This window comes from Mobula birostris, chromosome 9, assembly GCF_030028105.1.
Source record: "Mobula birostris isolate sMobBir1 chromosome 9, sMobBir1.hap1, whole genome shotgun sequence".
In the NCBI taxonomy this organism is placed as follows: Eukaryota; Metazoa; Chordata; class Chondrichthyes; order Myliobatiformes; family Myliobatidae; genus Mobula; species Mobula birostris.
The window spans coordinates 103,759,964-103,785,491 of NC_092378.1; the positions used below are offsets into that span (position 1 = coordinate 103,759,964).

The following is a 25,528-nucleotide window of genomic DNA, read 5'->3' on the forward strand; positions in this document are numbered from 1 at the left end:
CATGAATTTGCTCTCAGTGTTGCATTCCTGAAAGAGGGTACAAACCATCTCCACAGATGGTGGACCCTGAGGATCACCAGGATTCCAGGATATCCTATTAACCAGGATATGCACAGTCCTTAGCGATTGTGGGATCTCTCTCCCACTTCCTTATGGCCTCTTTCTCATCCATAGCAGCCATGATTTCATTGCCTGACAGCTATCCAACGGTCCTATTAGAAATTGCTGTGCCGATCAGCATCTGCACACCTGACTTCTCTTTGCACGCTGGACTTCTTGCAGGACATCACATCGAAGTTAACAGACTAGGGGGCTGGACGCACTTCTTATCTGGCCCCTCAGCTTTTTGACAGACTGTGGGAGGAAACCAGAGCACCCGGAGGGAACCCATGCGGTCACAGGGAGAACGTACAAGCTCCTCACTGAATTGAAACCCAGTTGATGATTACTGGCACTGTAAAGAGATTGTACTAACCATTGCACTACTGTGCTGCCCTTGGAGAAAACCTGGAGGAAACCCACATGGCCAGAGGGAGAACGTGCAAACTCCACACTGATGGTGCAAGGCAGGATTGTACCCTCCCCTCTGAAGCTGTGGCTCTGCCCACTGTGTCCTATCTCCAAGTGAATCTTCCCTTGCACTGTCCCATCAAACCCTCTCTGCTGTACTGAGAAGGTCAAACTCTCCTAGGGGAGCTACAAGACAAGTTACATATCGAGTACCTCATCGAATTCTCTCATTGTCCCATCAAATACTTTCAAGGTAGCATGCTAGAGTTCCCTCTATCCAACACTTCCAGGCCAGTACGTTAGAGCTCTCTCTACAGTTCCATCCAACAATGCCAGGAAGGTACAACACAGAAACAAAAAGCCAAAGGGGATGAGAGAGCAAGAGGAAGAGAATGGAGCAAGAGAGGTAAATACTAAGAGAAAGTGAGTCAAAATGAGGAGGGAAGATATAGGAAAGCAAGATACTCAAGGAGAAATACCTGTCAAATAATCTTCCAAAAATGTTCTAGTAACAATATACTTGCCAGGATCAGTTTTCCACTTTAGTTCTGCACTCCACTTGCTCCAGGTTCCCCGATAATATTGGTCTTCACAGGGTTTTCCACGAACTCGAACTCTATACTCAGAGTCTGGGTTTAGTTCAGATTTCTGAATGACCAAATGTCGGATATCGTTCAGCACCTTTTTCACCTTTGCATCCTGCAGGGGAAATGAGATTGAAAGAGGATATAAAATAGAGTATGGAATGGAAAACTATCTGAATGTGGCTTTCAGAGCACATTGTCATTGCTGGAGGTTTATAGGTTGTGTTGCAGGTTTACATGGACACACTAGTACTTGATGTGCATGAGGCCAGGCGAGGGTGCGAGGGTGTGGTGGGTACTGGTCCAGGGAGTGGAATGCTTTAACAAGTGACAAGTAGAATTTGTTGTCAGTCACTGTGATGTACAGTAGTGAATTATGTTTGCAATAAAAATCAGCAGTGATTATATTCTGAAGTTATGGTGAACTTCCATGCTGATTCTATAGAAAGGCAAATGAATAGTTGGCCTTGTTTTAGAAAGTGGAATGCAGAGATACCAGTCAATTAGCCATGAAAAAGATATGGGCTATGGGCATCAAAAATATCTTCAAGGGAGAGTCACGGGCCTCTTCAATTCAGGGCCAGGACCTGCTGGACAAAGGGATATGAAAACCATCAACCTCCCATATGGATGCTTGATGTCGATACAGACTTGATGGGCTGAAAAGCCAGTTTCTGAAATGTATCTATAACACTAAAACTAGGTGAGTAAATTTGATTGAGAATAATTGCTCATGGGAGGGAGAGGGGGTTGATGTTCTTGTTGACATTTGTGCAATTTGATTTTTTTTTACACATGGGGGGGGGGATGATGTTTTACTTTGAATGGCTTCCATGCTTTTTTTGGTTTTGTGGCTATCTGGAGAAGACGAATCTCAGGGTTGTATACTGCAACATACTCTGATAATAAATGTTCCTTGAACCTTGAACTTTGAAGCTTAAACATTACAGGAGTTTAGGATATTTCAAAGTGAAGGATATTACATTGGAAACTAGTTTAATATACTTATTAAAAACCATGTGCAAGTCTTGATCATCTGTCCTGATATCTGCTTTTCTAGCTTTTGTCAAAATGTGTTTGTTAATGCATGGTTGTTTCTGCATTTTCTAGTCTGAACATTGCCCTCCCATTCCCTGGTCTTCTTCTTATGTTGTTTCACTTGCAGTCTGTGCTTGCTCCTAATTTTCTTTGCTCAATGCCATGAGACATCAACGTTTATGTCTGACAGGAAGATATTCCAACCAAAATCATCAAGTGTGAGGTAAATCTGGTACAGGAACTAGCCAGATTCACAAAGATTCAAACCAATGAGAATAACTGGGCAAGCAGCTGGCAGAAACAGCTTAATATGAAAAAGTGTTGAGAGAGTAAGGAACTCAGGTCTCTGATCTTCAACAAGTAAAGTTCTGACTGAAGGGGAAGTCCCTTCAGTTATTTCCTTCTCTAGCTAGTAAAAACTGTGTTAGGTAATTCACCGTGTAGGAAGTAAAAGAAGTTGAAACAATATTATCCCTCACCTCCACATCCTTGCGCCTTTCCAGTCCCTCACTCCCCTCACCATTCCTCATTAGTTTCTTCTGTCCCTCATCCCTTGGCTTCTCTCTAACCACTTGCATCTTCACCTGTCCCTTGCTTAGCTATGGACTTGATTTCCTCCATCCCTCCCCTGACTCACATCCTTTGAGCAACTCCTCAGTCCCTTGCCCATTCCTCCACCTCTCTCTGTTCCCTCTGCTGGCCTCCTTCTTCAAAATGGAGGCTGTCCAAACCGTGCAACATCTGGGAGAAAAAGGTTAACAAAGATCAGGTGCCCTCCTTCTACCCAGACTCCATCTTTACTCTTCTGAATCTTTGCACAACAAACCTTACAATTTCTCACCCACAATAACTGCTTAGTTTTCACAGCTGTGATCTTCTATAACATGGGGGTAGGGTAAGGTGTCAGAGAGAGAGAAATATATTCAGCCTGGTATACTAACAACTATGACAGGAAATTGAACAATAAAAGTCACATCTTGAAAAATAAAAGGAAAAGAATGCAGGTGTTTCCTGTTACTTTCTCCCGACCAATCATGTCCTGGGGCAAAGTGAGGAGAATAAGGCAAGATGTTAAGAGTGATGTGCTGCTGAGAATGATGCCTGAAACTCAATTTATAGAAATAGTCTGGATGAAGGTACTGAAGTCTTGGTTGATAAATTTGCTGATGACATGAAGGTGAATTGTGCAGAGAGCATGAGGAGGCTACAAGGGGGATATGAGCAGGTTAAATGAGAGAGCATACAATGTAATGTGAGACATTAGCCACTTCACTTGGAAAGATAAAAAGAAGCACTTTATCAAAGTGGTCTGAGATGAGAAACAATCGGTGTTTCCCAGTTCATTCATAAAAAGGCTTGTCTGTAAAGTGTCAAAGGTAATTAGGAAAGCTTACAGAGTGTGATTGGCAGTGTAACTCCATCTTTCTCATCATGTGGCAACCAGAAATGCTCACATTACTTCAAGCACAGCATAAGCCAGTGTTTTGTAAAGTTTAACATTACCTTCCAACTTTAGTTTTTATGACCCGACCTATGGAGGCAACCACAGCGTGCAATGTTGCTCACTTTACTAAAGGAAGTATGTTATTGCATTAGAAGCAGTCAGAGAAGGTGAACTAGACTAATTTTTGAAATAGACAGATAAACAAGTTATCTTATGAGGGAAACAAGGGAAAATTTGCAGATGCTAGAAATTCAAGCAACATGCACAAAGTGCTGGAGGAACTCAGTAGGCCAGGCAGTGTCTATAGAAAAAAGTACAGTCGATATTTCGGGACGAGACCCTTCAGCTGGACTTGGCTTGTATCCATGGGGATTAGAAGAGAGAGAGGTACTTGATAGAAACACACACTCAGTGACCACTTTATTAGGAACACCTGCTTGTTAATGCAAATATCTAATCAGCTAATCATGTGACAGTAACTCAGGGCATAAAAACATGCAGACATGGTCAAGAGGTACAGTTACTGATCAGACCAAGCATCAGAATAGGGAAAAGATGTGATTTTAGCGACTTTGACTGTGGAATGATTGTTGGTACCAGATGAGGTGGTTTGGAATCTTGGAAACTGTTGATTTCCTGGGATTTTCAGACACAACAGAAAACAAAAGTTGTCCAGTGAGCAGTAGTTCTGTGGCAAAAATGCCTTGTTAATGAGAAAGGTCAAAGGAGAATAGCAAGACTGGTTCAAGCTGACAGTAACTCAAATAACCATGCGTTACTACTGTGATGTGCAGAAGAGCACTTATCAAAGCACAACATCTCGATTCTTGAAGTGGAAAGACTACAACAGCAGAAGACCACGAACACACATTCAGTGTCCACTTTATTAGGTACAGGGGCTATCCAATAAAATGGCCACTGGCTGTATAAGATCGGAGAGGGCTGGAGAGGGTGGATGCGGAGGTGTGTCCTCTTGTGGGAGAATCCAGAATTTGTGGTAACTGTTTAAAAGTAAGGGTTGTTCTTTCAGAGAGGGTTGTGAGTGTCTGAAATATTCCTTAAAGAGCAGTGGAAACAGAGTGTTTGAATATCTTTAACACAGAACTAGATCAATACTCACTAAGCAAGGAGGTAAAAGGTTACTGTGGGTGGATGGAACATGAAGGTAAGTTTACTATCAAATCAACCATGGCCTTACTAAAAATTGAGTAGGTTTGAGAGGCCATGTGACATACACTTGCTCCAAGGTTGTGTTTTCACGTGCAAGTTCATTAGTAGGGGACTACTCAAGGTTGGTGATTAAACTAAAGAGTAAATATCTCCAAGCAGACAGACTGCAAGGGACCTCAGTTGGTATACAGCATCTCTCTGGCAAGAGAAAGCAGTCAGGAAAAGGTTTCAGCCCTGGCCATTAACGGTCTCACCACACACATTTGGCATCAGACTGTATTGCCATTTCACCACCTGCAGCAAATAGAGAGAAATTTCATCAGGGTATGCTGTGTCACAAGATAGTTTTGTTTAAATTTCAGTAAAATATCTTGTGGTGTGGCATCTGTTGCTCAGATAGGATGGGACAATATATCTGCCTTTTCAGGTGACGCAATGTGATAAACCCACAACATAAGCATCAGCCCAGGAGCAGCAGAAATTAAAAGGGGATTCATAAGTAGTTTGGGCCGGCCGGTGGTGTAGTGGCATGAGCACTGGACTTCAAGACGGAAGGTCCGGAGTTCGAATCTAGCTGGGTCCCAACCTGAGTAACAACAGTATCTGTATGAAAGAAAGGCCTGGCAATCTTGCCTTGAAAACCCTTGAAAATCCATAGGGTCGCCATGAGTCGATGACAACTCAATGGCACTCAACAACAACAACAAATAGTTCAGAACCAGGGTGGGAGAGGGTTCAGAGAGAGTAATTAAATGAGTTGGTTGGACAGATACCCAGGGATGTCTGTGGGATGGGGTGAACCGGCAAAACATTGGGAGTGATGATCAGGCAGGCAATGCAGATTAGAGATGGGGAGCTCTGCTGTGTGAGATCCTGGGGATCTAGTTTGGTCCGTGAGCTGGGGTGAGGCGGGGAGGGGGTGATGGTGGTAGTGACGAGTGCTGTCACGACTGCATTTTAAGAAACATTATTTATTTGCAGCAACCGCTCTAGGAGAAAATGGGCAGTCAGGGTGGAAGAGAGGGAGCACTTGTAGTCGGGTCTGCTAAAGACTGATTTGTGATCCGAGCTGTGTATCCCTAACAAGCTGAATGTTGTGAATGAAGGGAGAGGAGTGAGGAGCTAATCCAGCCTCTCTATTCCAACCACCAGCACAGTTCTTGGCGACCCTTAGCTCTCATACTGTGCAGACCGCCAGATCCGCACGACATGATACTGAACCTGAAGCTATCAAATATTATTGCTTAACTGACTGAAAGGATTTGTTTGTTCTAGTCACAGAGTCACAATGTAGATACAGGCCCTTCAACCCAACTGGTTTATACTCAACAAAAGCTAAGTTTCATTTGCCAGCGTTTTGGCCTATAACCTTCTAAAGCTTTCCGATCCAAGTACCTTTTGAAATGTCTTTTGAAGTTTGTGATTGTGCCTGCCTGAATCATTTCTACTGGCAGCAGTTTCCACATACTGTAGACCCCACCCTTTGAGAACAAAAATTACTCCTCAAATTCCTCTTAAATCTTTATGATATGCCCTCACTCTCTTCTACACTAAGGAATAAACATTAGTCTGCCCAACCTTTCCCTATGACTCAGTGCCTGAATCCTGGCAACAACCTTGGAAACCCCTTCTGCATTTTTTTCCCCAGTTTAATAACATCCTGGCTATTGCAGGGCAACCAAAAAGGGATAGAGCACTCCAAAAGTGGCCTCACCAACATCTTGTTCAACCACAACGTTACCACTCATCTCTTGTGTTAATTTGCCTGACTAATGCGGGGTTTAAAAAGAGCCCTGATGCTTTTCAGCTCTTTTTCGGTGAGCTGCAAACAGCACGAGGCCAATAAAAAAAGAAAGGAGGTGTAAACGGAGCAGCCATTGTTGGAGTGGACTGGCTTTGGCTCAACAGGCTTGGGCAAGAACAGGCAGAGGTTCCAAGTAATTTTCTAGTAAGTTGTCCCCCCTGTTAGCATATAGCTAGTGCACTGAGAATGGGACCGAAGGTATTGGTATGTTCTTGGTGTGAGATGTGGGAATTCTGGGACACTTCCACTTTCCCAGATGACTACATCTGCGTGAAGTGCACCGAGCTGCAGCTCCTTAGAGACGACATTAAGGAACAGGAGCCGCAGCTCGATGACCTTTGGCTCATTGGGGAGAATGAGGAAGTGCTTGACAGGAGATGCGGAGATGTAGTCGCCCCTAAGTTACAGGAGGCAGGTAGCTGGGTGACCAATAGGAAAGGAAAAGGAAGTAGGCGGCCAGTGCAGAGTACCCCTGTAGCTGTCCCCTTAATAATAAGTATAACTTTTTGGATACTGTAGGAGGGGTCAACTTACCAGATGGAAGCCGCGGCGACCAGATCTCTGGCACTGAGTCTGGCCCTGTGGCTCAGAAGGGAAGTGGGGAGAAGAGGAGTGTATTAGTGATAGGGATTCCATAATTAGAGGAGCAGACTGCAGATTCTGTGGATATGAAAGAGACGTCCGGATGGGATTCAAACCACAAACAAGAAGAAATCTGCAGCTGCTGGAAATCCGAGCAACGCACATAAAATGCCGGGGGAACTCAGTAGGCCAGGCAGCATTTATGGGAGAAAAAAGTACAGTCGATGTTTCGGGACGAGACCCTTCGGAGTGCTGCTGAGTCCTCCGGAGTACGTATTGGTATCAACAGCATAGGTAGGAAAAGGGAGGAGGTCCCGAAGAGAAGATATAGGGTGTTAGGCAGAGAGCTGAAATGCAGGACCTACAGGATTGCTGCCTGTGCCACATGCCAGGGAGGGTAGGAATAGGATGATTTAGCAGATGAATGCATGGCTGAAGAATTGTTTGCAGGAACAGGTTTTCAAATTTCTAGATCATTGGTTGCACCTGAACCCAAGGGGGATGAATATCCTTGTAGACTGGTTTGCTAGAGGTGTTAGGAAGGTGCTTAAACTAATTTAGTCATACTCATAGTCATAGTGATACTTTATTGATCCCGGGGGAAATTGGTTTTCGTTACAGTTGCACGATAAATAATAAATAGTAATAGAACCATAAATAGTTAAATAGTAATATGTAAACTATGCCAGTAAATTATGAAATAAGTCCATGACCAGCCTATTGGCTCAGGGTGTCTGACCCTCCAAGGAAGGAGTTGTAAAGTTTGATGGCCACAGGCAGGAATGACTTCCTATGACGCTCTGTGCTGCATCTCGGTGGAATGAGTCTCTGGCTGAATGTACTCCTGTGCCCACCCAGTACATTATGTAGTGGATGGGAGACATTGACCAAGATGGCATGCAACTTAGACAGCATCCTCTTTTCAGACACCACAGTGAGAGAGTCCAGTTCCATCCCCACAACATCACTGGCCTTATGGATGAGTTTGTTGTTCTGTTGGTGTCTGCTACCAACTTAGCAAGGGGATTTGAAGTGGAGTGATAGGGCAGTTGGTATATAAGCAAAGGCAATGTGCAGTGATGTTGTGAAGAAGGTCAGGCAGATGATAGGGCAAAATTGCAGTCAGTGGGATGAGTAAAGGGTAATAGGGGACCAAAATCATCAAGGGTGAAGAATACAAGACCGAAGGTATTATATTTGAATGCACGCAGTATATGGAATAAGGTAGATGATCTCGTAGCACAGTTAGAGATTGGCAGGTATGACATTGCAGACATCACTGAGATGTGGCTGCAAGAAGGTTATGGTTGGGAACCTAACACCCATTGTATCAAAAGGACAAGCAGGTAGGCAGAGGGGGTGGCGTGACTCTGTGGTTTAAAAATGAAATCGAGCCCTTAGAGAGAGGTGACATAGGATCACAAGATTTAGAAACTTTGTGGGTAGAGTTAAGAAACTGCAAGGGCAAAAAAGTTCTGATGGGAAATACATAGAGGCCTCCAAACAGTAGCCAGGATGTGGGCTACAGATTACAGCAGGAGATAAAAAAGGCACGTCAAAAGGGCAATGTTGCAATAATCATGTGGGATTTCAACATGCAAGTAGACTGGGAAAATCACATTGATTTCAAGGGAGGGAAATTGTAGAATGTTTATGAAATGTCTTTCTACAGCAGCTGTGGTTGAGCACACTAGGGGATCGGCAAAATTCTGGATTGGGTGTTATGTAATAACCCAGATTTGATTAGGGAGCTTAAGGTAAAGGAACCTTTAGAAGCCAGTGATCATAATATGATAGAATTCACTCTGCAGTTTGAGAAGGAGAAGCTAACATTGGATGTATCAGTATTACAATAGAGTAAAGGGAATTACAGTGGTATGTGAGAGGACCTGGACAAAGTTCATTGGAAGGGGACTCTAACAGGGATAGTGGCAGAACAGCAATGTCTGGTGTTTCTAGAAGCAATTCAGCAGACACAGGAAAAATACATCCCAAAGATGAAGAAGTATTCTAAAGGGACAGCGAGTCAACTGTGGCTGACAAGGAAGTCAAAGACAGCATAAAAGCTAAGGAGAGAGCATATAATATAGCAAAAATTAGTGGGAAGCTAGAGGATTGGGAACCTTTTAAAAACCAACAGAAGGCAGCTAAAAAGCCATAAGGAGAAAAAGGATGAAATATGAAGGTAAGCAAGTCAATAATATAAAAGAGGATACCAACAGTTTCTTTTTCAGATATATAAAGAATAAAAGGGAAATGAGAGTGGGGATTAAAATGCTGGAACGATGCTGGGGAGGTAGTAATGGGGATGAACTAAATAAATATTTTGCATCAGTTTTTACTGTGAAAAACACTAGAAGTAAGCCAGAAATTTGAGAGTGTAAGGGGGCAGAAGTGAATGTAGTCACCTGGAATTTCTTTAGCCAGAGGGTAGTGAATGTGTGGAATTCATTGCCACAGACAGCTGTGCAGGCCAAGTCATTGGGTATATTTCAAGTGGAGGTTGATAAGTTCTTGATCAATCAGGGCATCAAAAGTTATGGGAGAAGGCAGAAGAATGGGATTGGGAGGGATAATAAATCAGCCATAATTGAATGGCAGAGCAGGCTCAATAGGCCAAATAATCTAATTCTGCTCCAATGCCTTATGGTGTTATGGTCTAATGAATTCCAGCATGCCAAAAGCCTTCTTTGCCACCCTGTCTACCTGTGACTCCATTTTCAGGGAACCATGTACTTGTACTCCAAGGTTCCTCTGTTCTACAACACTCACCAGGACCATACGTTCATTGTTAAAATCCTAGCAACGGACACAAAATGCTGGAGGAACTCAAACATCAGCCCAAAACGTCGACTGTACTGGTTTCCTAGATGTGTCCTGATGAAGGGTTCTGGCCTGAAACGTTGACCGATCTTTTCCACTGATGCTGTCCGACCTGCTGGGTTCCTCCAGCGTGTTGTGAGTGTCGTTTCCTAGATGCTGTCTGGCCCGCTGAGTTCCTCCAGCATTTTGTGTGTGTTGCTCAGATCTCCAGCATCTGCAAATTTTCTCTTGTTTGTTAAAATCCTACCTGGTTTTCACTTTCCAAAACTTGCAACGCCTCACACTTAGCTGAATTAAACTCCATTTATCATTCCTCAGCCCAGTTATTTGCCTGATCAAGATCCCCCAGCAATTTTTGATAACCTTCTTCATTGTCCACTCATTAGCCATGGTTGTATATGCTTATACAAATTGTTGCTAGACACTCAGTGGGTAATTTATTAGGCACACATGTACACCTGTTCTTAAATGTAATTATTTAATCAGCCAAACATGTGGCAGCAACTCAATGCATAAATGCATGCAGACATGGTCAAGAGGTTCAGTTTATTTAGTGTTACAGAGAGGAACTGGCCTTTCCAGCTCACCGAACTTTGCCACCCAGCAACCCAACAATTTAATCCCAGTCTCATCACAGGACAACTTACATTGACCAACTACCCTACTAACCGGTACACCTTTGGAATGTGCGAGGAAACCAGAGTACCCAGAGGGAGCTCACAAGAAGGGACGTATAAACTTGCTTACAAAGGATGCTGGAATTGAACTCCAGACTCTGATATTCTGAGCTGTGATAACGTCATGCTAACCACTACCCCACCAGGGCCCCCAGTTGTTGTTCAAACCTATCATCAGAACAGGGAAGAAATGCAATCGTGGAATGATTACTGGTGCCAGATGGGGTGGTTTGAGTAACTCAGAAACTGCTGATCTCCTGAGATTTGCATACACAACCAAAAACAAATCAAATGAGCAGTTCTGTGAGCAAAAGTGTATTGTTATTGAGAGAGGTCAGAGGAGAATGACCAGACTGGTTTAAGCTGACAGGAAGGAAACAGTAACTCAAATAACCAGTGGTGTGCAGAAGAGCATCTCTGAATGCACAGCATGTCAATCCTTGAAGTGGATGGGATACTGCAGCAGAAGACCGCACACTCACACACGCTCAGTGTGCACTTTATTAGATACAAGAGGTACCTAATGGAGTGATCACTGAGTGTAGATGACAAAAGAGTGAAGGGACCAGCATCAAGCCCCGAAGCATCCCTCTTGTCACGGGTCTCCAGTCCGAGAAACAACCTTCTATCATCAGGCCAATTGTGAATGCAATTAGCCAGTTCTCCCTGGTCTTGTCATCTAACCTTTTCACATAGTCATAGGGAGAACATGCAATCTCCACGTAGGGAGAACGTTCAGACTTCGCACAGGGATACCACGCAGACTGCACCTCTCAGAGACTCTGCTCTCATGCCACTTCAGAATTGCAGGCTGGAACCCTCCAGTCCAACCCAAACTGCTGACCGGAAAAGAAAACGCCATGCCACACAACTTGCAACCTGGTTATCTTCTTTTTAACTATGGTGTAACAGTTGTGGAAACAGAAACCGGAGGGTTCCAAGAATTTCACGCAGTGTCAAGTTTCTGTTATCCAGAAATGCTGTCGGTTGAGACCTCTGTCAGTTGACATTGCAAAAGTTGCAGAGATGGGTTAATTACCTACTGATTAGTACAGATCTTAGTTAATTTTAGATCTTAGAATTAGTTAATCAGTACGGATACAAAACATGCTCGGCCACGAGAGTTACTGGAGCACAGAAAGCCAGCTTCTCATTCAGTAGGCCTCACCTTAGTCTTCCTACTCACACAATTTCCCTCACACAGGTGAACTGCATTGAAGTTTATCTGTTGTTCGTCAATATTCTCTGTCTGTTACTTCTTCACTCCTTCACATAGTTCGATGCCCCTTCCCAAGTTTGTAATTCTACCTGTTTTAACGTATGTTACAAATTGCAAGATTCTAGCAGGGAACCATGAGAAATAACTCTCTCCAGTCCAATAAACATCCATTCACAGGAACTCAAGTTGAAGAAACTGTCAACACATTGTGCAAATACTGTAATGCCTTTTGCTGTTACTGTTCTCCTTTGGTGGAGAAGGTGGTTATACATCTTTCTACCGCCTTGCATTAGAAGTTGTGAGATTGTTTTATGGGATGGAGATTGTTGGTGTTCTTGCAATACCCTGAGAGCCACCAATGTCGGGGGGAGTGCGGTTTCACCCACCTCTCTTGTCTCTTTGGTCCAGTATTGCAGTTCATATTGCAGACAACCTTTGAGATAACGTCCATCATCGATCTTCCATGAGATGTTAACAATCTGGGCAGTGGAGTTCTTTGTCACAGATAAGTGGTAAGGTGCCTTCAGCTGGACTGAACGACAATAATGTTTAAGAGTTAAGCGGAAAGATAGAAGATAGGCATTTGATAAGGTACCCCATGCAAGGCTTATTGAGAAAGTAAGGAGGCATGGGATCCAAGGGGACATTGCTTTGTGGATCCGGGATTGGCTTGCCCAGAGAAGGCAAAGAGTGGTTGTAGACGGGTCATATTCTGTATGGAGTCCAGTGACCAGTGGTGTGCCTCAGGGATCTGTTCTGGGACCCCTACACTTTGTGATTTTTATAAATGACCTGGATGAGGAAGTGGAGGGATGGGTTAGTAAATTTGCTGATGACACAAAGGTTGAGGGTGTTGTGGATAGTGTGGGGGGCTGTCAGAGGTTACAGCGGGATACTGATAGGATGTAAACTGGGCTGAGAAGTGGCAGATGGAGTTCAACCCAGATAAGTGTGAGGTGGTTCATTTTGGTAGGTCAAATATGATGGCAGAATATAGCATTAATGGTAAGACTCTTGGCAGTGTGGAGGATCAGAGGAATCTTGGGGTCCAAGTCCATCGGACACTCAAAGCTGCTTCGTAGGTTGACTCTGTGGTTAAGAAGGCATACAATGCATTGGCCTTCATTAATCGTAGGATTGAGTTTAAGAGCCGAGAGGTAATGTTGCAGCTATATAGGAGCCTGGTCAGACCCCACTTGGAGTACCATGCTCAGTTTTGATCGCCTCACTACAGGAAGGACGTGGAAACCATAGAAAGGGTGCAGAGGAGATTTACAAGGATGTTGCCTGGATTGGGGAGAATAGGTTGAATAAACTCAGCCTTTTCTCCTTGGAGCGATGGAAGATGAGAGGTGACCTGATAGAGGTGTACAGGATAATGAGAGGCATTGACCGTGCGGATAGTCAGAGGCTTTTTCCCAGGGCTGAAATAGCTATCACAAGAGAGGATAGTTTTAAGGGACTTGGAAGTAGATACAGAGCAGATGTCAGGGGTAAGTTTTTTACGCCTGCCGGCTGCGGGGTGAAGGCAGAAACAATAGGGTCTTTTAAGAGATTCCTGGATGGCTACATGGAGCTTAGAAAAATAGAGGGCTATGGGTAAAGCCTAGCTGGTTCTAAGGTAGGGACATGTTCGGCACAGCTTTGTGGGCCGAAGGGCCTGTATTGTGCTGTAGGTTTTCTATGTTTCTATGTTGCCACAGAAATTCTTTTAAGAGTGCACTTCACTTCAGGACAAGGGTCAGTACCCATACCCCTGACTCGTTGCTTATCCCAATTTTCCCCTAGTCTTAATCCTGACCCTCCTAAAACCACACCCCCCCCACAATCTCAATTTCCACTGTAACCCATGCCCCAGGCTCTTCCCTTTCTTCTCATCCACAGGTGCCGACCCTGACATCCCAAAGCCACGGCCAAGTCTGGCCAAGCCCATGACTACCAAATATTAAGCTCAGCCTTGGTGAGAAACAGCCAGGCAGCAGCACATTTTAAACTCCAAACATAGGTTGTTTGTTAACTATTACCTTGGGCACAACTGAAAGTCTCAGCAAAGGGGAGCTTGTGTTGAGCCCATCCAGAACACACAAGTTTCTAGGTAATACTGAGTCTTGAGCCCTTTAAATTGATACTTACTGTGATGACCAGGCTTGAAGTCGCTGACAACAGAAACATTGGCTTGGCTGCTTGTTGTAACAATGAGATCATACTGTTGCATAAATGTGTTGACACACATAGTGCAAAAGTAAGCATGAAGCCTTCCCTCCTCCAACGTAGCCTGCAGTCTTGACATTGTACATTGATTTTTGATTTCTTTCGTTGCAGAACTAAAAAGGCAGAAGATGGTTAGTGTCCATTGCGTTGATGGGACTATTTTAGGCCACCCACCCTTGAAAATTTGACCCTGATTAATTAAGGTTTCTCTTGTCTTCTCTCAGTCTTTATCTGCCTTGGTTAAGTTGGGATTTCAGTCTCCTCTCCTTTATCTCCTGCTTTCCACTAAATAAAATAATGAAATGGCATGGAACAGGGTTAAGCAGCCCTCAAGCAACAAGTAGTCAAGGGTACACTAATGTAATGAACTGAGGAAGGCGTAGAGCTCAGCAACAAGATTCAACTCAAGAGCTCACTTTGTTGGGAAAACATGTAGATCACAGGGTTAAATAAATTAGGGTCCCTCTACGCTGCCACATGAAGTTTTCCTAGGGCACATACAACACGTGTTACGTATGCAGTGCTGTGTCAGTCCTGGGGTTTCAGTACAGAATGATAACACTAATGCTATCTTTCTCCTCGTCTGCGATCATTTGAGTATGGAGTAAAGCTTCCTCCACAGTGCCTCTCGGACTCTCTCAGGGTAGGTGCAGCGCTGGTAACTTTGAGAGTAAACCTCTCTATAAAATGAACCTTACAAGTAATACAATAAGGACAGACTCTTGACCTCATAATCTGCTTTGTCTGGATTGTCCCTTACTGTCTAGCAGCTTGTCGCTTTCCCATTAACCGTAACACCATATTCTAGTGGTCACCAACCTTCTTAAGCCCAAGATCCCCTACCTCGACCTAAGTGAAAGGCAAGATCTACCTACTAAATCATTTAGAGAAAAAACAGCTCAGATTGAACTTCCAATTTGAGTCCTTTTATTTGGGCTAATTGTATTTGAATTACACAAAATATTGCATCATTTCTTGATGCAAGCATTACTAAATGACAATAAAAGAGGACTGCGTGTCTTCATAATCTGAATGCTTTTGTCAAACTTTCAAATTAATTCAAACAAGAAAACACTGTAACTAGCATATCAAACAGGGCATAGCTGTCTTTCTTTAAGAATATTACAATACTTCACACCTTTAATTCTAAGTTTCATTATTTAAATTTATTTCAACATGAAAAACAAATGAATAAAAATTGACTGTTGCACTCAGTGTGATGACTGAATGCTTTCTGCTAGTTCCCTGAAACTTGACTTGTAACTACAGATAGACAGTGTGAGACAGTCTGTGAGGTGTCTGTCAGTAAGACAGCTCCTGTACTTAGATTTGATAATTTTCATCTGTGAAAATGCAATTTCACACAGATAAGTTGACCCGAAGTAGGCACTGACTTTTAATGCACATGTGGTGAGATAAGGAAACTTCTCCCTGCTGACAAGCCCCCAAAAGTCACCGTCCCTTGATCTTGCTTTAAGCTCGATGTCATTTTACAAATCAATTTCAGTTTGTGCTTCCATTTTAGTATCACTTGGCATACCAAATACATGCTGGAATTTGGCTGCTATCTGTTCTATATCGATCAGCAGAAATGGGTTTGAAATAAATGCAGCAATATCTTTCATGATGTTTAACTCCCAAAAACGCCAATCGAACTCCATTAACGCAAACAAGAGGAATTCTGCAGATGCTGGAAATTCAAGCAATACACATCAAAGTTGCTGGTGAACGCAGCAGGCCAGGCAGCATCTCTAGGAAGAGGTACAGTTGACGTTTCGGGCCAAGATCCTTTGTCAGGACAAAGGGTCTTGACCTGAAACATCGACTGTACCTCTTCCTAGAGATGCTGCCTGGCCTGCTGCGTTCACCAGCAACTTTGATGTGTGTTGATCGAACTCTATTGCCAGTTTGTCTAGGTAAGCACAGTGCTGCTCAGGGCGAAAAGCATTTTTTTCCATGATGGCCTGTAATGTTTTTTCCAAGTTGGGAAAGTGTGTCAGCCTCCCGTTCTTTAAATTTGAAATCCAAACACTGAGCTTGGCCTTAAACCCATTTACTGCGCTAATCATGTGGAGCAGGTGTCGGTCTTTTCCCATGAGCTTGTGTTGAGTGCAGTTAATTTAGCCGTTAGGTCTATCAGAAACCCTAAATCCAGTAGCCATGCATCATCTGACAGCTCCTTGTGCTCCTCGTTTCTTGTCGACAGAAAAATCTTTATCTCAGGCAGCAAGTCAACAAATCATTGCAGCACTTTGCCGTGACTCAACCACCGAACATCAGCATGAAGAATTATGTCTCCGTAAGCGGCATCGAGCTCATCCAATAATGCCTTGAATAAGCGGTGCTGAAGTGCTTTTGCTCGTATCAAGTTTATCAGTTTGACCACCAGAGTCATTACATGAGAAAAGTCCACGGCCTTCCCAGCCAAGGCCTGCTGATGAATCATCCCAGTGATAATCCAGGAAGCTGGGAAAATCTGGGTCATTACAGTACAGTGCTATAAAACCAACGCACACACCGTGCATTGCTGGGGCCCCATCAGTAGTAATTGCCACCAGTTTATGAATGGGGATGTCATTTTCACAGACATATGTTTTTTAAACTCATTGTAAATATTCTCACTTCTCCTTCTCTCCTTTAATTGCAAAAGAGTGAGGAAGTCCTCCTTTGTTGTAAAATCCCGGAAAACCATTCTGACAAATACCACAAGCTGAGCTGTTTGCATTACATCCAGGGATTCATCGAACTGTAGTGAAAAATATTCACAGAGTGACAAGTCCTTTAACACTTGTCGATCCACGTCCTCTGACAGTGACTACCCTCCTTGTCACTGTTGCAGGGCCAAGCAGTATATTATGTATTGCGGTTGTGATGTCATTTTTGTTTTTAAAGTCATTAAAAACAGTCTCTGCAGTAATGACCATTGCTTCTTTGAATAAATCGTCATCTGTAAAAGGCTTCTTGTGTTTAGCCAAAAGGTGACTTACACGAAATGATGCTTCAATAGCAGCCTTATTTTGAGCAAACAACAGGAATTCTGCAGATGCTGGAAATTCAAGCAACACACATCAAAGTTGCTAGTGAACGCAGCAGGCCAGGCAGCATCTCTAGGAAGAGGTGCAGTCCACGTTTCAGGCCGAGACCCTGACGAAGGGTCTCGGCCTGAAACGTCAACTGTACCTCTTCCTTATTTTGAGCAGCATGTTTTGTGAAAAACGATTGCTGGGCCTTCAACCCAGATTTCAACTCCTCAACTTTCCTGGCACGAATTGCGCTCTTTGGGGGGTAGGTGTCTTTAAATTCCTGGTGTTTGGTGTTGTGGTGCCGCTCCAGATTCCCTCTTTTAGTCGGTGCTTGTGTTTGGTGGCACAACATACATACACACTTGTCTTTCACCAAGGTAAATAGAAATTCCTCTTCCCATTCTGGATGGAATTTGTACATTTCCACCTTCTTTTGTGGAGCCTCCGGCCCGCTATCAGGATATCATGAGTGAGTGCTGTATATTGATGTTTGCGACGGTCTGTACTCTTATCCAATCTAATTGGTTATTTTGATGCAGCACAAGCTACGCAGAAAACGCGGTGCATGGCGGGGGAACTACACACATGTGCACTGGGCAGAAAGAACGGAACTAAACCCCCGCAACCCGGAAACAATCTCTCTTTACAAACAGTTTTCCGTAGTGGGAGTATTGCTATATTACCATTATCCTAATTAGTATTACTTATTTTTATAATGCTCACATTACAAAAGTATTTGTGTGTTTGTTTTTCATTTTTCTCGGGATCTACTGGGAAAGTCTCAAAGATCGACTGGTTGGGGACCATTACCATATTCTATATTGTGTTATTTTCTCTTGTGCCACCTCAACATACTGATGTGATGAAATGATCTGCAAGGAGAGCATGCAAAACGAAGTTTTTCGCTGTACCTTGGTACAGGTGACAATATGAACCATATTAGCAAAAATACTTCTGGGACAAGGAAGGCATAGATTATCTTTTATGTCGGGCTACTTTTTATTGATTACAGCTTGTTGTTCAATATCATCATTCCTCACACTTCAAAACCTGGGCCTCTATACCTCCCTCTGCAACAAGAGAACACAGTCAGTGCATATCAGTAACAAGTATCTCCTATCCGCTGACTATCAACTCAGATGCACCTCAAGGATGTGTGTACTCATTCTACACTCATAACTATGCGGCTAAGCACAGCTCAAGTCCCACCTATAAGTTTGCCGAAGATACCACTGTTTTTTGTGGAGTCGCAGATGGCAGTGAGGAGGCTTATAGAGTGAAATAGATCGGCTGGTTGAGCGGTGTTGCAAAAACAACCTCACTCCCAATGTCAGCCAGACACAGAAATTGATTTTGCAACGACACACACAAAATGCCGGACGAACTCAGCAGGCCAGGCAGCATCTATGGAAAAGAGTAAACAGTCAATGTTTCAGTCCCGATGAAGGGTTTGAAACATCGACTGTTTATTCTTTTGGATAGATGCTGCCTGGCCTGCTGAGTTCCTCCAGTAACTTGTGTGTGTTGCTTTGGATTTGCAGCATCTGCAGGTGGTCTCGTGTAACTGATTACGGCCGTCTGGAATGGGAAATCTCGATGATACATTCATTGAGGGGTTAGCAGTGGAAAGGTTCCTAGTCACCAATGTCTCGGAGGATCTATCCTGAGCCCAGTACATTGATGTAATCATGAGCAATGTACACCAGCATCTCCACTTGATAAAGAGCTTCGGGAGCCTTGTTATGTCACCAAATACTTTTACAGATTTCGAAAGATGTACAGGTTCCAGTTTTTCAACATTGGACACCTGCAACGGGATGTGAGTTGGGTTTGAAATTAGGAGTCCGAGGTGACATGCTAATCCCCATTTCATAACATTGATGCGAGGTAGCATGGGATCCTCACAAGATCTAATTAGCCAGTGGAAATTGCTTACCTACGGATTTCCAGTGTAACATGGCTGTCGTTTCTTGTTTCTGTCCACGTGCAGTTCATTGTTTGTGGATAGTCAACATAGCATATCAGATTACCTTCATAACAAAACACAAGATGAGATGAAGCAGTTTGTATATTGTGTTACTTTCCCATTATCGCTCTGTCCAATTTAATCAAAGGTCTAGGCCCCTTCAAACTGTTGCCAAAATTCAATTGCAAATTACCAGGACAATGACTCTTACTATTATCAGTGGTTTTATTATTACCAGCAAGTTTTAACAATTAAAAAACCTACGTCACACCTTCATTTTGAACAGGCGAGGAATGGAGGGGTATGGATCATGTGCAGGCACATGGTTAAATATGATATCATGTCTCGATATCATGAGGTTCTCCTGCAGTTGTACAAGGCCTTGGTGAGACCACACCTGGAGTATTGTGTGCAGTTTTGGTCCCCTAATCTGAGGAAAGACATCCTTGCCATAGAGGGAGTACAAAGAACGGTCACCAGATTGATTCCCAGGATGGCAAGACTTTCATATGATGAAAGACTGGATCAACTAGGCTTATACTCACTGGAATTTAGAAGATTAAGGGGGGATCTTATTGAAACGTATAAAATTCTAAAGGGATTGGACAGGCTAGATGCAGGAAAATTGTTCCCGATGTTGGGGAAATCCAGAACGAGGGGTCACAGTTTAAGGATAAAGGGGAAGCCTTTTAGGACCGAGATGAGGAAAAACTTCTTCACACAGAGAGTGGTGAATCTGTGGAATTCTGAGCCACAGGAAATAGTTGAGGCCAGTTCATTGGCCATATTTAAGAGGGAGTTAGATATGGCCCTTGTGGCTAAAGGGATCAGGGGATATGGAGGGAAGGCTGGTACAGGGTTCTGAGTTGGATGATCAGCCATGATCATACTGAATGGTGGTGCAGGCTTGATGGGCCGAATGGCCTACTCCTGCACCTATTTCCTATGTTTCTATGTCAGCACAGATACTGTGGGCTGAAGGGCCTTCTCCTGTACTGTACAGTACCACGCTCTAATATTGTATACAGATGTCCTAAGTCACCTCTCTACTTCATCTGTTCTGTTCCCATACCAATAAACAGTAACTACAGTCAGCTTTCCTGATGTACATGAACCCCTCTGTGAAGTCTGACTGAAGTATGAACGGCTGGCTTCTCATTTACATCAAAAGCTGGAAGGGAAACGGCTTGCTTGCGTGTGCTGATTGTGATGAAGTTCCAAATACCTACTCGATTGCTGAGCTTTCACAGTGAAGCACATCAGTGAGAAAAAGAGGAATCTCACTCTGGTTGGCATGTCTGCTGCAAACCTGTTTGGACAAAAAGGAGACTGATTAGTGAACTCGAAGCCTACGTTGGTCAGTGTCGGCCATGGATGTTGCGCACCGCAGTACGATATGGAGGGCAAGCTGGTGCCCATGTAGCAGGCTCCCCCTCTCCACACATCTGATGAACCCAAGTGAGCAGCAGAGACCGATACAGTTTGGCACCTGCAACATCACAGGAGTTGCCAGTCCATGTTGAACTCAATGTAGGCCTGTCTTAGGGACCCCAACCCCTGCTGAAGGGTCAAAGCCCGAAACGTCGACTCTACTCTTTTCCATGGATGCTGCCTGGCCTGCTGAGTTCCTCCAGCATTTTCTCTGTGGTACTTGGATTTCCAGCGCCTGCAGATCTTCCCTTGTTTGTGTCCGCATTTTCCCCTCGGGGTTTATTCCCGAAGCCTTCCCACTGACTGGGTACAGCTGCAAGGCAGCGGAGGTTTGAGATCAGAGCTCTCCTTCTCCAGTGTGAGCTGTTGGCCGTGACTGATGAACCCCATGTCCCCAAAGTGACTGGTTTGAAGGCAGAAACCAGTCTTTGTCCCTTCTCCTGTCGGTAGAAACGGATCTGCTGGGCTCAGTAGCTAAGCTACACGTGAAGGTCAGGAACTGGATTTGGTTGTCAGGGACTATACGAGGCGCACGCCATTGAGAGCATTTAATAGGTAGAGGGAGCTTGTCCCCATTATCGCCCCCGGTTATAACAATCTCAAGGAACCTGAGTAAATATGAGAGTTCAAAGACCAAAGTACGCCTAAACTAATTAGTAATGATAGACTGCAGATCAGCCACCAGCAATGTCACATGGGGGGCAGTAAGTAGCTGGTACGCTGTATCTGTCTCATACGGTAACTGTCCCAGGAGCACATGTAAGGTTGGTACAACAGGAGATAAGCTCTGTATTTGACCTATGCTGAACCTACCCAAGAACAGTTGGATGTACATGTAATGCCCTGGCTAAGATTTCTACTGCTGTGCTGTGCGGTAGTTTATGCTAAGCGGTTTTCTGTAAAAGCAGTGTGCCAGGCTGGAAAGTGTGTTTTGGCTTCAGCTAAGAAAAGGAGCCATGTTGTCCAACATAGGAATGTGAGTCAGCCAATCAGGATTGTGGGATGTGAGAGAACATTCTAGAGAGGTGTGGGGAAGTGTTTTCTGAAGGACAGTAGTCTGGTTTGGGATCTTTTGAGGGGAACTGCAGAGTGGGGACAAGGGAAGATGCCACAGAATGCCGTTGGAAGGAGAGTCCCCATCGCAAGAAGTGCTTTGTACAGATGAATGGCTCCAACGAGGCAGAGCCAATACTCCTGAGAGAGCCAGTTCATTTGAGATGGTCTTCGAGGGGAGTTTGGAATGTGGCAGGTGCTTTCACACAAACCGTGGATCCAGCATGTGAGTAAGAGATTCACCCCCAACTTTTCCAGGATGAGCTCCATCATTGGACTGGTTTAACTGTAATGGGGCCTTTTCTTTTTCTGTAAGTGTTTATTAAAGTTGAAAATTTGGTAAATATACTTTTGTTATAATTTTATGCCTGTGTACGATCTGTCATTTCCGGGCTACCAGTAACTGTGTATGGGCAGTATTTACACAGCTTTCACTCACATCGGGTTTCCTTTTATCGGAACATCATGATGTTCCTGTTTGGTTGAACCCCAAATCATACTGACCCCAGACATATATAGTCTATGAAATATGGTCTTCTCACCGCTGAGTCATGAGACTGCTAGCAGAGTTAGCCAACGAGCCAAGTCTGTATACGAGCCCTGGTAAGAGGGTTACATTTGTAGGGGACATTGTCCAGGTTCTGAATGCTATACAAATGCAGTTTAAGAATTGATTTAGCTGTTAGTGTGTCTAAGCCTGTGTTTAAACTAGTGCTGGGGAAAATGACTAAGGTACTCTATGTGGATGCCCCAGGGATTAAGGTTTGGTGTGATTTGAAGAGATTCCAGAAATAATGCTTGTGCTCTGAGCGGGGTGGATGTCCAAATTCCCAACAAACTGCTGCTAAGAGTGCTGAGTTCTGTCAAAGTGTTGGGAAAAGTTTCACTGATTGAATGGCATTTTGACCAATCAGATCATAAGGATGTCATATTTGTCCGGACTAGCAGTGACGTAACTGAAGTTGTGCTGCCTGATAGGTTAAGAGACCCTGAAGAGGCAGCGTCATCGGTGGTCCGTATTTTTAGAGAAGTGGGGCATGTAGCTGAGGGTGGTGACTTTAAAGCCTAGTTGTTTTTGTTTCTGTCAACTAAGGAGAAAGAGTTGTCTGATGTGAAAGATCTAATGGGTCTTTCAGTGGTTGATGGAAATTCTGAGTTGGTTTCAGCTATTACATCCTGGTTGATAAACATCAAAGTCATCATAGGCTGGGAGTGTTCTCTGGAGTCAAGCCCACACCTGATGGGGAAGAAGAACATGAGCCTTGGGCTGAGCAGACATCTCTGTCAATGGATGAGTGGTAGTCGCCGGATAATATGAAAAACCCTGGACTGGTAGAGAGTTTAAAGGGTCTGCGAGCTGATATGCTGAGGTTTCTAAAGGCAGAAAAAGCCATTGGCCGTGTCAGCTAATTACTTGCAAGCTCTGGAAAATGCTTTTGGCACTGCTGAAAGTGCAGCCAATCTTAGGATGAAGTTTAGGCACACATTCCAGGAGGAATGAGAAAAGATTTCTGTCTACCTTTTCAGGTTGGAGAAACCGTTGCACTGTTTGTGCCACAAAGGGGCATCAAACTTCTGAGAGAAATTGCTTGAGGATGGAGCAAGTTGTGAAGGGCGCGCTGTCACGTGACGTGATTGCTCTACGCATATGAATGGCCTGAAAGATATGCCCTCCTCTATCTTTTACCTAGTTATACAGAGAAGTTAGAGCGGAGGAAAGCTGGATTGAGAAGCAGAACATTTACAAAAGCCAAGTAGTGTCTTCAGTGGTAACCTCTGTTGCTAAAGTAGCCCCAGATACCACAGAGATAAAGCTTTTGAGGAATGAGGTGGAAAACCTTCGAGCTGAGCTGATTCAATAGATGTCTGCTAATGTTTCAGCGAAACGTAACACACCCATTGGGAAACTCGACCCACCTGTAGGACTTACAGCGCAGAGGAATGCTGCTGAGAAGGGTCTCTTGACCAGCGAGGCAATGGGTATTTTCTATTACAACTGTGGAGGAGATGGACATTTCAAGCAAGACTGTGAGTGACAGGAAATCTTCGAAAAGTGAGTCAGCGGTTAATCAAACAGCGAAGAAAGGACGCAAAGCTACAGAAGGACCCAGTAAAAGAATGGCTGGCAACTCGGAGAGGATACGTTCCAATCAGTATATCAAGGGAAATACTAAAGTGGAAAACAATATGGCTGGAGGTTTAGTGGGACCAAGTTCTGACATATCCATATGGATTGAAGGTGTTTATGCTGGAGCCATACTTAACACAGGTTCTCAAGTCACTTTATTCTACAGATCCTTTTACAACCAGTATTTGATGCATTTACCATTGATGCCACTCAGTGCTCTTGAGATTTGGGGGCTTGGTACTGATGAGAAACTGTATGATGGTTATTTGTTGTTGAAACTGGAGTTTTCAGAAGCAGATGTTGGCATAACTGAGACTACTGACACACCAATGATGGTCTGCCTGAATCCGATTGAAAAGGGTGAAGATTCCATTCCTGTGGGAACAAATATTTCCATTGTGAGAAGACTTGTGGTAGCATAAAAGGAGAGAAATGGGGAGAACTTTTTGAAAACCTTGTCCGTTCAGCCTGTGTTCAGAGCTGCTTTTGAGAAGGTGCAAGTTCCTCCGAAGCAGGATGATGACCAGAAACGAGGTACTGTCTGGTACTCCCAGTCTAAACCTCCCCTGTTATGTCCTGGGGGTGTAGCTAGAGTGATGGGAATCCACAAATTTGCCAGAATGCCCGACGCCTCAGCAATCCAGGTGGATTCTCCTGATGATCAGGAAGAAGAATCACACTTATCTGCAGGATTGCTGCTGAGACCTGAACTGCGGAAATCTTCAGCTGTCTATCCAAACAGGATGGCAGTGATTATCAGCTTCATCTTCATCATCTTCAGCTTCATCTCCATCATCTTCAGCTGTCTATCCAAACAGGATGGCAGTGATTATCAGCTTCATCTTCATCATCTTCAGCTTCATCTCCATCATCTTCAGCTGTCTATCCAAACAGGATGGCAGTGATTATCAGCTTCATCTTCATCATCTTCAGCTTCATCTCCATCATCTTCAGCTGTCTATCCTAACAGGATGGCAGTGATTATCAGGAACACTCAGGAAAAGATGTTATCCTCAGATGTGGAATGCCGACTGCCCATCTTTTTCCTGTGACAGTCGTGTCTACTTTGCTTGGAAATGTGGAAGTGAAATAGTCTGGGTCAAGGAAGTTGACATCAAAGTCCTGCAACTTTGGTGACTCACTGACACGCAAGGAATGGAAAAGGAGATTAACTGAGAAGACGCTGGAACACGAATGTATCTTTTCTACTGATGAGTTTGATATTGGCTGTTCCAAGAGTACTTGCCACACTATTAGAGAGGTAGACGACACATCTTTCTGAGAGATGTTTTGCCGGTTAGCACCAGTGGAGGCTGAAGATGTTCGGCAGCTCCTGCTTAAACTGAAGGAAGATATGTTCAGTCATGGGGCAGGGGGAGCTGAGCCACCAGAAGGTACAAGTGGCAGACAGAGGGAGGCATCCTCTGGTAGACGGGAAAGGTCACAAGAAGTGGCTGAGGCTGAAAAAGCTGATGATGAGACTAGAAGGTCTCAAAGAGTCAGGAAACCCCCATATAACACACTGGAGAAAAAGAGTGTTGCGTCCATCCCCATAGTGAGATATGTTACTTCCATGTACACATGCATTGGGGGTCCTGAAATCATGAAATTTGTTTGAATACTGTGTCATTGATAATGGTTCAATAAGTTTCAAAGTCTTGAGGACTTGACTATTTTTGGTGGGGGGAAGAGTGCAATGCCCTGTTTAGGATTTCTGCTGCTGTGCTGTGCGGTAGTTTATGCTAAGCGGTTTTCTGTAAAAGCAGTGTGCCAGGCTGGAAAGTGTGTTTTGGCTTCGGCTAAGAAAAAAGAGCCATGTTGTCCAACATAGGAATGTGAGTCAGCCAATCAGGATTGTGGGATGT

The 25,528-nt window shown here is 44.0% G+C and overlaps 1 protein-coding gene across 3 annotated transcripts in view; it reads right to left on the minus strand.

Moving 5' to 3' along the window:
• Positions 1-25,528, minus strand: part of LOC140202918 (uncharacterized) — a 68,667-nt gene that overhangs the window by 19,809 nt on the left and 23,330 nt on the right. For all 3 annotated transcript variants that reach the window (XM_072268510.1, XM_072268508.1, XM_072268509.1), the window contains exons 2-6: positions 20,281-20,360; positions 19,022-19,115; positions 13,985-14,175; positions 12,238-12,383; positions 1,035-1,209 (exon numbers count right to left, since the gene is read on the minus strand). In XM_072268510.1, the coding sequence (XP_072124611.1) occupies positions 1,035-1,209; positions 12,238-12,383; positions 13,985-14,175; positions 19,022-19,115; positions 20,281-20,347 (673 nt within the window). In that variant the 5' untranslated portion in view covers positions 20,348-20,360. The remainder of the gene's footprint in view (positions 1-1,034; positions 1,210-12,237; positions 12,384-13,984; positions 14,176-19,021; positions 19,116-20,280; positions 20,361-25,528) is intronic.